The 11791-nt window shown below is 42.6% G+C and overlaps 1 protein-coding gene across 2 annotated transcripts in view; it reads left to right on the forward strand.

The window, feature by feature from the left end:
* CCDC39 (coiled-coil domain 39 molecular ruler complex subunit) overlaps positions 1 to 11035 on the forward strand; it is a 31740-nt gene extending 20705 nt beyond the window's left edge. For both annotated transcript variants that reach the window (XM_075068372.1, XM_032783856.2), the window contains exons 14-20: positions 6 to 129; positions 1164 to 1323; positions 2853 to 2959; positions 6614 to 6754; positions 6947 to 7126; positions 7254 to 7339; positions 9994 to 11035. In XM_075068372.1, coding sequence (XP_074924473.1) covers positions 6 to 129; positions 1164 to 1323; positions 2853 to 2959; positions 6614 to 6754; positions 6947 to 7126; positions 7254 to 7339; positions 9994 to 10162 — 967 coding nt within the window. In that variant the 3' untranslated portion in view covers positions 10163 to 11035. The remainder of the gene's footprint in view (positions 1 to 5; positions 130 to 1163; positions 1324 to 2852; positions 2960 to 6613; positions 6755 to 6946; positions 7127 to 7253; positions 7340 to 9993) is intronic.
* Positions 11036 to 11791: the final 756 nt, after the last annotated feature.

Here is an 11791-nt window from a genome sequence, read left to right on the forward strand (position 1 = left end):
ATCAGTTCCGAATTTCAAGACCGTCTAAGTAAAATTGAAAAACTAAGATGCAGATATGAAATTCTTACTATTGTCATGATGCCTCCTGAAGGAGAAGAGGAGAAAACTCAGACGTACTATGTCATTAAGGTAGTTGAGTTACTTTACTGTTGGAATGCTTTTAATCAACTAAAAACTTTTCCATTATCATCATAAATGTTGGTTTAAACTATAGGTTCCCCTATTCTATTCCAGTTTCAACTCCCTCATCTCCAAGACAAACACCTTGACCTCCTACCTGTTGCGTCTGTTGAAGAAAGGTCTTAGCTGCATTCTTTCCTGATGTCTTGGGGACATGACTCTTTGCTCCTTACCTCTATTCCCAGAGTGCAGGAATTTCTAACCAGTCTGCTCTTCCGAATGGCATGTGGAATATCAGGTCCTTGGCCCAAAATGCCTTGCAGGACATCATGCAGTTTACTCTCATGCTCCTTCAGCTATACTCAATTTGGAATAGGATTTAAACAAAATAATTGTGGTGCAGATTTCAGCTGCCTACTACTTCAGAGCTAGATTTCAGTAAAACTCTAGTTTAGGCCCCAGTCCTGCAAGTTGCTCTACTTGGATGAAACCTGGTGCTCATGCAATGCACCACTGACTTAATTTTAATTTGTTTCAAAAATTTGAAATGAACTTACCTGTCTGGTCAATCTGTTTTATAGGTCACAGAAGATGTTATAGCCACTCTGTTGAAATCCCTATCCAAAAGGAAAGGAATAATCATAGTGTTCTCATTTAGTTTTAAATTTATGTAATCCAAGAACAGCCTTATAGTTAGAGAGTGCTTTGGACAACTTATCTCAACATATGGTTTTCAAACCTAGAAGAAACAGAATTTTTTGACTACTTAGTAGCTAAGGCTTCTACTGTGAGCACACGTGAACCCCCTGTGCCCACATAGAACTCCAGGGAAATCAGCTCTGCATAGGTGATCATGACAAGATCAGGCTCTAAGATTTCTTGTAAGAGTATAGAAAAAGATTTTGTTCTTAACTACTTATCAAGTATTCTTCTGTTATTCTCATGATATTATTATGTTTCAGTAAGACCCATGCAGCCCAGAGTCAGCCATCACAATATGTCTGTTCGATTATTTCTCTCTTAGATCTTGTTTTTATTTTTAGGCTGCCCAGGAAAAGGAGGACCTTCAGCGTGAAGGTGATGATTTGGATGCAAAGATCCGCAAAGCTGAAAAAGAAGTCATAGCCCTGCAAAATACCATGCACGTGCTTAATAACTGCAACAGCAATTACCGGAACTCTTTTAAAACAGTGACAGAGACAAGTATGTAAAATGAACATTGTTATTACTTGTGTATTAGAGATTAAAGCATAAACCAGGGACACTGGAGTGAAGCAATGATACTAAAGGGCTGTACTTACTGAATAAATTAGCTACAGAACACACTGATAGTAGCAGCGAAAAGAATAATTTTGAATGTTGCTGTCAGTTCACCAGGGCAGAGTAGGTACAGGAAAAAGATGCTATTAAAGTTCAAGTTTTTTATTTTTATGAAAATTCTTAAGCCTAAGTAAGGGTTGTGAAAACTCTCAAGTACAGCAGAACTACAGTCGGAAGGCATAAAGTGTTGTAGAGAGACTGCACAAAGTGCCTCCACTGAATGCCAGTTCATCAGTCATAGGAGGAATGGCCAGTAGGTCTGCAAGTACTTGAATCCAGAGGCAGCACAGTAAGGCATAGTGGTTGTGAGACACTGGTGAAGGCAGGTCCCTTATCGACAGTATTGTTTGTTTCCTGTTTTTGTTATAGGGCAGTGCTGTTATCTGGTAAAAAGGTGAGTTGAGGCTTGTGCCACTGTTTGTGTACTGCGTAGACAACTTAAAACAAGTTGAATCCCCACTGTACAGTTTGTGGAATCCTGTGGGACTTTATGTTGTTTGCCTTTTGTTGAGAGCTCATTCAAATTTACAGCTTTCACAAGCTGCTTTTACAATCAGTCTTCTTTGTGCATCATTATCAATGATATCAATAGCTGTGTGAAGACAGGGCTTGTTGTTTAACTTTTGCGCCCTCTGCTGGCTTTACAGCAATGGATCTTAAATCCTTAACCTTGATAAACCAGTCACTTTTTTCCTTGTTTTTAGGTGACTAGTTTGTGGAGTATTCCCTGTAATTTTTATAATCAATTAAAAGCAGGTACTGTGGGCACTTTAGGACACAGACTTCCTGTAAAGATGTCCTTTTTGGTTGTTCTTTTAACATTTCATATATACATTTTATAGTACATCAAATATAGTACAGTATTTATTTTTTAGTTATATAGTTGAGTAACAAAATTGTAAGTCTCCTAAAATACCTGTGGTAATAATTCTACTGGAAAGTTCTGGAGGCGTCTCAGAAGCACTGTAGACAACATTACAATGTTTAAGGCTCCCCCTTGCCCTGGTAGATGCTTTAATCAATGACCTAAATAATCAAACAGAGTTTAAAGTGTTTCATAGGGTGCTTCAACTTTGTATCACCAACTATACTTTCTTTTTTGAATTACAAATACATCTATTGTTCAGCAATTGATCACTGCAACATCAGGCACGTGAGTTGCTAAATGTACTGCCCAGTTTAGTATAATGCACAGTTGCAGATCCTCAAGGCCGCCTGGCAGAAGACTTTCGTTACCCTATATATGGCCATAAATGATGTCTCTGTGTATTGTACCTGAATACATTTTGGTGCACTTGCTTTAAAATGCAACAATAGTGTGGCTTTGGGATGAAAATCTAATATCCTAAACATGTTAGTGTGCACACCTTATACAATGTTTAAACTCTAATGCCGAGTGTTTGATACCGTAGGTGAGGAATACAAAGAAAAGCTGCAATTAGAAGAAGAAAAAAGAGCTGCTGATGAAAAATACAGATACAAGCGAAGACAGATCAAGGAGCTTCAAGACGACCTTCAGGTAACGGGCACACGAGATTGCCATTTGTACAGGTGAAGCCATCGTTTTCCTTAATGCAGCCAATTTTTTCTCCCTCATGGATTAAGAAGCATTCTGGGAATATTTTTTCCTCACTCTCCTTTGTGAATTTTCTGCACCCCCTTTCGTACTGCTAATGGACAATAGATAAAATTTTCAAAAGTGTCAAATTCACAGAAGAGCCCAAGTCCCACTTTCAAAATGACATAGGCACTTACAAACTTAGGTGTCATTGATTTTCAATACAACTTAAGCTCTCAGATCATTTAGGAACCTCTGAAAATTTGACCCAGGGTTTGTCATTCTTACTACATATGAAGTCCACACATACATAAACTGCAGATAGGGATTTATGTAGTTATTCATCCATTATCCAGCCAACCTGGTAGCCACTGGTGTGGTTTAATTAGGCTGCAACTTTATTCACTTAAAATACCTGGGAGTACCTGGCAATAGACTGTATAGCGAAGGTCAATCTTTCCTTAGTCATTTCCATGTAATTCCCAACCTAGTCCCAGCCATCTCATAGCTGGGACCCCACAACCCTTCCCTTATGTGAGGTTAAAAGGAGGGGGCTGGCTCCCTGCTGTATCTGATGTAGGCGCTCCAAACTCCAATTCCTCAGCTCCCTTAACAGATGCTTTCTTTCAAATCCTCTTCAGATCCATTTTATCTGATAACCATATTCCTTCCATAATGAGTACCTGCACTGGACATCTCCCATGAGTTTTTCGTACTAAGTTATGATACTATAATCTATCTCCCCTGCCCTACTCCACCAGTTCCCAGACCTGCTGCAGGGAAGCTGGATGCCTTCTGCACTGAACCTCTGCCACAAAGAGGTGCCAGCAATTTAGTCTGGCTGCTTCCCATTTCCCAATGCATTTGCACATATTTACAGAGTCCTTCATTGGACAAAAATATGTCCTCACCCCCCACCCCTTTACATCTTCCCAACTTGTTTGCTAGCATGAACAATAATTGCACATGGTGCCTGCTCCCAGGCCATCAGCTGGTCCCACAGCACATTCCACCTTCAGAATCTAGGCACAGCTGTGAACCTCCAGATGACTGGAAAGCCTGCTTATTTGCCCAGTATACAATACTGTCCCCACAGATACACAGCATTAGTCACTTGGCCCATTTGTTTGGTTCTGAAATTGGAAACACAAGAAAATTAGCCCTGATCTGTACGTGGGGTCTTATGTACATCTTGTATGCATTTGAGTGCCACTGCCTAATTGCCTGAATTGCTGTGGCCTCCTAGCCCTAGTCAGGCCGCAGCTGTTGTGATTCCAATCCAGAATAAGTGGGAACACACTTCATGTTCCGGGATCTCCCACTTTGTGAGCCCCATTCTGAAAACCGTAACCAATTGATACGTTGTGAGGGGCCTGCCATCCCCATGACTGAGTCCTTAATGCCCCTGCTGGGCAAATCCTAATCTTACCACCCTCCTATAGCATTATGGACTCCCCTGGCCCCCAGTCTATTTTTGAGATCCTTAGTTCAAGAGGACAGATCACTCTTCCACACCAAAGCTCTTCGCAAAGTATCCCTCGCTGATCCAGTCACTAGTTTACCGACCCTAAAAGCTAAAAAAAAAAAAAAAAAAGTGACCAGGAATGCTGCCTTGAATAAGGCTGCCTCCTATTTGCTTCTACATGTTTGGTTGAGAATGTGCTAAGTGTCTGAACAGTAATGGAGATCCTCAGAAGCACCTGCCTTATGACTACTCAGCTAAAAACTTTTGGACTAAGACCCTGCTAGAAGGATCCATGTAACCTCACAGCCTACTGGCAAACATAAGACAAGAAAAGCAACTAGTGGACATATGACACTGGCCCATGGCTTGCCACCGACACCATGTACTGAAATATCTGGGCCTCTGGAATTGACCACAGCATAGACAGGGCCAGCGTTCTATGAAATTGTTAAACCTGTGCTTTTACACCCTAAATGTTTGCAGCACTGCTGATATTTGTACCACCTCGAGAGTAGGGATGTAAAAGGTTAAATGGTTAACTGGTAAGCACGAGGCTTACTATAAACCAGACCTTAACCGTTTACCCTGGCGGCTGGTGAGCCATGTTGGGCTGACAGGCCAGAAGAATCCTAGTGCCGGCTGTAGTAGCCCCAGCCCCACCAGGCCCTCAGGATCCCAGTCCCAGCCGCCCCACCTGAGTGACTTTGGTTAACTGATATTTTAATCGTTTAACTGGTTCACTTTTTTAACTGATATTTACATCCCTGAGAGCCCCCATATGCCAAGGTTCCAAATTAGCTGTGCTGTCCCCTACCCCTAATCACACGTGTTCCCACGCTGTGGGGCATGAGAGTACAACCAACACCCCCTGACTGCTCTGCAGTATGGAGAAGTCCAGGTAACCTCCCTCTCCATTCCCCCATTCCTGCAAGGGGCCAACCACTCACTATAGCCTGGTATGGGAAGCAGTCAACCCTGGCCAGCCCCTACAAGGAGACATTTCTTTTTCCTCTTCTGGCTCAGGCTGTGCTGCTGATGAGGATTACCCCTCCTCCCACACCCATTCCCACATGTGAATGGGAGAGAGAGATTTCAGCTAGGTCCGCAACCCCAATCCCTTAAGGGGGTCACCCTTAACCCCCCCCTTCGACAAGGGGAAAACAACCACTTGGCTTTGGGGTGCTGCTTCTGTCCCTTCTGACTCATCCTCATAGGGACCCATTGGTCACTGAGGCTCCTGGAGACCTCCAGTGCCACATGGTGGAGCTCTGCAGTCCCATGTAAGTAGGACGCAGAGAAGCTTGCTGCAGTTACAGCAGCTGCTGTTGGGTGATTGAGAGCCTGGTGTCCCCTCCTTATTGCTCAAGGGTGTTTCTCCTCTGCCTCCCAGACTCTGGTTTTGCACCCCCTTCACCACACCTGCCTAGGAGTATGCGATCTCTGCACTCTTCCCCTTTTGTGGTTTGGGGCATCTTTGCTTCCAAGCATGTCGACTAAAGGCCCCAGCTGATGCTCCAGCCTGCTTACTTTTGCTGCTGTGAGCCTCATCCATGTAAAGAAGGGCATCTCTGAGGCTACATGGGCTATAAGTACCTCACCCCTTCCAGTCAGCAGGAAGGGCCGTACCTCCCATACCCACACCTGATCCAGCTGCTTCCTGCTTTTCCCTGTAAGCTTTCTCCTCACTTATCCCTCTGCCCCATTATAGGGAAGCCCTTAAAAAGAGACAGTAACCTCCTTTCTTCCAACCAGCTGGACAAGGACTCCATCCCTTTGAGCTTGCGTTAAGCATGTTATGTACAGCTGATTAACGGATCATGCAAGTAAGACAACTGATGGTAGGGGTTGTCTGATCATAGTTCTAACACATTTTAAGGATGGAGACTCTAGTTAGAGGTTCAGATTTTTAAAATTCTAAATCAGGTATCACAACAGAGAGGTGAAACCCTTAAACACCTTTAAAATCTGAGCCACAAGCAACAAGAGTAAAAAATTCTGAGTTGTGACCGAGAGCCTAATACAAAATGTTAAGTGCAATAAACTATTGAAAAGGCATTGATCACTGCATTTACTACTTAACATTCACATACTTTTTAAACTAATAACATTGTTCTTTGATGTTCAGGTTTGATCTGTACTTATTCTTTCAGAGTATGGAAAACACTTTAGAAATCATGATAAAAGAGGAGGCTGTCTACCAAGAAAAAACAAATCAGAAGCAAGCTCAGGTTTTGCAGCTGAACAAAGAAATAGATCAACAGAAGCCAAAGTTAGAAAGAGTCATGACACAGGTTGGTTTAATAAACAAGTGACAACTCTTATTTTATTGGTTTGCGTTATAGTTGGAGTATAGTAAAAATGCAACATAAACTTAAATTGTAAGTCTGTTACTAATAGTGTTTGGCCTTTCATAAAAAGGTATTTAAACTTTCACAATATTAAACTTTGTTAAATTATATTTACCTGTTACTTTATGCCAAAAGTGTTTCAGACTATCCAAAGAAGTCCGATCTTCAAAGAAAAGTAAAACGAAAACACAGGAGGAAGAAGACATTGACCTCCGTGAGCTGAAAGACTACAGCAGAACCATTGACAAAGTGTTGGTTGATGTATTAGAAGCAAACCCCGATTTAACTCAACCCTTTCAAACATACTTCCAACAGGTAGCATCTCTAGTTGACTTTAACTGTTATTGAAGATGCTGACACTGTTATAGATAGTAAAATTGGTAGTGTATGTGTCATATATCCCACTTGCAAAGACCAATAGTAGATCTCTTTTCTCTTCTAGTCCTGTTTAGAACTTCCTACAGCTGCTTCCATAGGTAGTCATTACAGTTCTAGATCATCTTCACAAAGTTCAGTGGCCTCTGTCAGGTGAGTGTTAAAAAAAAAAAAAAAAAAAAAAAGTTATGGACATTGTTATTCCTTGTACAGTAACTCCTCACTTAAAGTCGTCCCGGTTAACGTTTCATTGTTACATTGCCGATCAATTAGGCAACATGCTCGTTTAAAGTTGTGCAATGCTCCCTTCTAATGTCGTTTGGCAGCCCCCTGCTTTGTCTACTGCTTGCAGGAAGAGCAGTCTGTTGCAGCTAGCTGGTGGGGGCTTGGAATCAGGGTGGACCAGCAGCCCTCCATCAGCCCCCCCCTCCCCTAAGTTACCTGTGCAACAGTTGCCCAGCAGGCTAGCAACTGCAGCTGTTCCTCCCCCCATGGCCATGTGCTGCTCCTGCTCTCTGCCTTGGAGCTGCTCCCCTAGACTCCTGCTTGCTGTGCAGGGGGAGAGGAGAGGAAGTGGGGGCTAACATCAGGGTGCCTCCCTCCCCCCTGCTCCTGCACCCCACTTACCCCATCTTCCATAGAGCAGGGAGGACACACCAGGGCTCAGGATGGAGGGGGCTTGCAGCAGCTGTGGTCTCAGCATGCTGATCTAATAAAGCAGTGTACTTAAAGGGGAAATACATGTATCTCCATCATTCCTGCTGCCTTGTAGAGTGAGAGTTAACCCCTGAGGGTTCAGCCAATTGCTAGTTCATCATTTAGCAGTAAGGGAAATATCCCACCCTCTGACTCCTCCACCTCAACCAAGCTTCACAATCATCATCGTGTACAGTATTAAATTGTTTAAAACTTATTTTGTGTGTGTATATTAGTCTTTTGTCTGGTGAAAAAAATTTTCTGGAACCTAACCCCCTCATTTACATTAATTCCTATGGGAAACTGGATTCACTTAACATCGTTTCGCTTAAAGTTGCATTTTTCAGGAACATAACTACAACGTTAAGTGAGGAGTTACTGTACTCCCACACCCTGATTTCTTGTTTTGTCCCTTCTTGTTCATCTCTGTTGGCTAGGAAAAGCTTCACTATAGAGATTCTCCTCAAGTCTTCTGTTAGATTCTTCTAGCAAACACAACTTATGTCACTTAAGACAGAGGTACAGGACTTGTCCACACATCTGATTTGAAGTGGAATGGACTAGACTAGACTAGGAGTTTCAGACTTTCTTGGTAGCAGTGCTCTGAAATTGCTTATTCATTTTTCCCACTCCTCCCATTCCTACTTTGCTCTTTCATGGAGCACAGTTCACTTTTAGATTTCAAATTGATTGAGGACCCAGCTCTTCTCCTTGCAGCTGGGATTATTGCACCTGCAGTCTTCTGGACTATTAGTCTTAAACTCAGTTCCCTTTCCCATTACATATAAAGATTAACAAACCAAAGTACCTTCTCTTCTGTTACAAAGGAAATGTACTCTACCTGCAATGTTACAAATATTCTGGCTTGAGTCAAGTCTTCAGCTATGACCAGACCACTTTCTTCTAGGTGTCTCTGGTCAGTAGTACAAGATCCTAGATGAGGATTTCTAGAGTATCAGGAAAAAGAACAGGAGTACTTGTGGCATCTTAGAGACTAACCAATTTATTTGAGCATAAGCTTTCATGGGCTTACAGCCCACTTCATTGGATGCATGCAGTGGAAAATACAGTGGGAAGATATATATACACACACACACACAGAGGACATGAAAAAATGGGTGCAAGTGAATGAGCCTCTGATATGATGATGCACTGCACATCTACCAATGTGATATATGCCATCATATGCCAGCATTGTCCCTCTGCCATGTATATTGGCCAAACTGGACAGTTTCTTGCAAAAGAATAAATGGACACAAATCAGACATCAAGAATTCTAACATTCAAAAACCAGTTGGAGAACACGTCAGCCTCCCTGGTCACTTGATTACAGACCTCAAGGTCGCAATACTCCAACAAAAAAACTTCAAAAACAGATTCCAACGAGAAACTGCTGAATTAGAAGAATTAATTTGCAAACTGGACACAATTAGGGTGGGTCATTACACAAAGTAAAACCTATTTCCCCATGCTAGTTTTTCCCCTACTGTTACTCACACCTTCTTGTCAACTGTTGGAAATGGGCCATCCTGATTACCACTACAAAACTTTTTTTCTCCTGCTGATAATAGCCCACCTTAATTGGCCACTCATTATAGTTTGTATGGCAATATGCATTTTTTCACATCCTCTGCGTATGTATCTTCCTACTGTATTTTCCACTGCATGCATCCAATGAAGTGGGTTTTAGTCCACGAAAGCTTATCCTCAAATAAACTGGTTAGTCTCTAAGCTGCCACAGTACTCCTCGTTCTTTTTGCTGATACAGACCAACTCAGCTACAACTCTGAAGCCTGTCACCATGTAGAGTATCAGGGGCAAACATTAAACATCTTGCCCACATTGTTTGAAGAAGCTAGTTCCTTCCTTGCTCAGTTTCTCCCTCCCCCGATCACTGTTACCCCAGTTTGACTGTTACTGGGGATCAGACTCCAAACTTTTAAGATCATACATGCATATGCTATTAACACACTGTAAGATGAGGTGCATTAGTCTTACAAAGTGCTCAGGTGATCACTTTACTTGTACTATCAACTACACTCTTTTTCCTTTCTAATCAAGAGGGTTTTGTCTACATTCTAACTTTACGATAACTTTGTTTTGCCTTTTAGATCAACCAGGAGCACCATGGGTTCAACTTCTGGCCAAGCATCCCCACTTAAAATTATAGATCTGAGTTTATCGTTCAGTTCACCGGCAGCAACAGCAAGTGCTGGTTCACAGCCTTCCAGTGCAGCTAGTAGCTCCAGTAGTCTTCATAGCAGAAAGAGCCTGAAATAATATTTCCAACTCCACTACAGCTAACTCACATCACACTAGTGCTTCTGACTTGGTAAAATTGCTTTAATGCACATTTCCTTATTTAGAAAGATCTTCTGTCTGTTAGAAACATTTACTAGACTGAAGTATATATTTTAATTTAGAGGCTAAGAAAATGTATGTTGTAAACAAACAATGTGTCAAATTATCAAACTGGCAGAAAGACTCTTTAACAAATAAAACTTTAAATGAAATTGTGTCTAACTTGTTTAATTCCTGCTGTTATGACTAAAGGACTTTTGGGAAATCCTCAAAATGTCAGTGATTTAAATTCTTACTTGGCACGAGATCATTATATATTTCTAGGGACACGTAACTAGTCTTCCTACTTTCCCCTCTAACACATCACTGATTACAGTGAGTTGAACACCCTCTGCAATGCTGATTTATGATCATGTCATGGTCAAAGAAAACGGTCTTCAAGTAAGCATTATATCTTAATGTTAGATAATTACAAGTAGACTAGATTTCTTCTTCTTGCAAAATTTGGGAGGAAGGTGGGAAAATGAATTTGTGAATAAAGCCAACTTTCAGTTTCCACTATTTCATTAAATATAATCTGTCACACAACAAATGGGTTATATTTGAAACTTCGTTATAACTCTGGGATAAGTTATACCATTTTTCTTCCTCCAAATGACACTATAATCATGACAAACAAGGTGGGTGAGGTACAGTAACTCACTTAAAGTTGTCCCGGTTAACGTTGTTTCATTGCTGATCAATCAGAGATCATGCTCCTTTAAAGTTGTGAAATGCTCCCTTATAATGTTGTTTGGCAGCTGCCTGTTTTGGCCGCTGCTTGCAGAAAGAGCAGTCGGTTGGAGCTTGGAAGCAGGGTGGACTGGCAGCCCCCCACTCTCCTAAGTTACCTGTGCAGCAGCCACCCAGCAGGCTATCAATTGCTGGCAGTTCATCTGTCCCTCCCCCGACTGCCATGTGCTGCTCTTGCCCTCTGCCTTGGAGCTGCTCCCGGGAGCCTCCTGCTTGCTGTGCAGGGGAGAAGAGGGGCTAATGGCAGGGTGTCCCCATCCCCCCCTGCTCTTGTCCCCCGCTTACTCCATCTCTATAGAGCAGGCGGTACACAACAGGGCTCAGGACCAAGGGAGATTGCTGGCAGCAGCTGCTGTGGCACCGCTATGGGCACCTGCATGGCCCCACAATATGCCAATATTTTTATGGCCGACCTGGAACAACGCTTCCTCAGCTCTCGTCCACTCACGCCGCTTCTCTACTTACGCTACATTGATGACATCATCATCTGGACCCATGGGAAGGAGACCCTGGAAAAATTCCACCACAATTTCAACAGCTTCCACCCCACCATCAACCTCAGCCTGGACCAATCTACACGGGAGGTCCACTTCCTAGACACCACGGTGCAAATAAGCGATGGTCACATTACCACCACCCTATACCGAAAACCTACGGACCGCTATGCGTACCTTCACGCCTCCAGCTTCCATCTCGGGCACCCTACACGATCCATTGTCTACAGCCAAGCACTGAGGTACAACCGCATCTGCTCTAACCCCTCAGACAGAGATCAACACCTACAAAATCTCCACCAAGCATTCTCAAAACTACAAT

The sequence above is a fragment of the Chelonoidis abingdonii genome, chromosome 8 (genome assembly GCF_003597395.2).
Source record: "Chelonoidis abingdonii isolate Lonesome George chromosome 8, CheloAbing_2.0, whole genome shotgun sequence".
Taxonomy (NCBI): domain Eukaryota; kingdom Metazoa; phylum Chordata; order Testudines; family Testudinidae; genus Chelonoidis; species Chelonoidis abingdonii.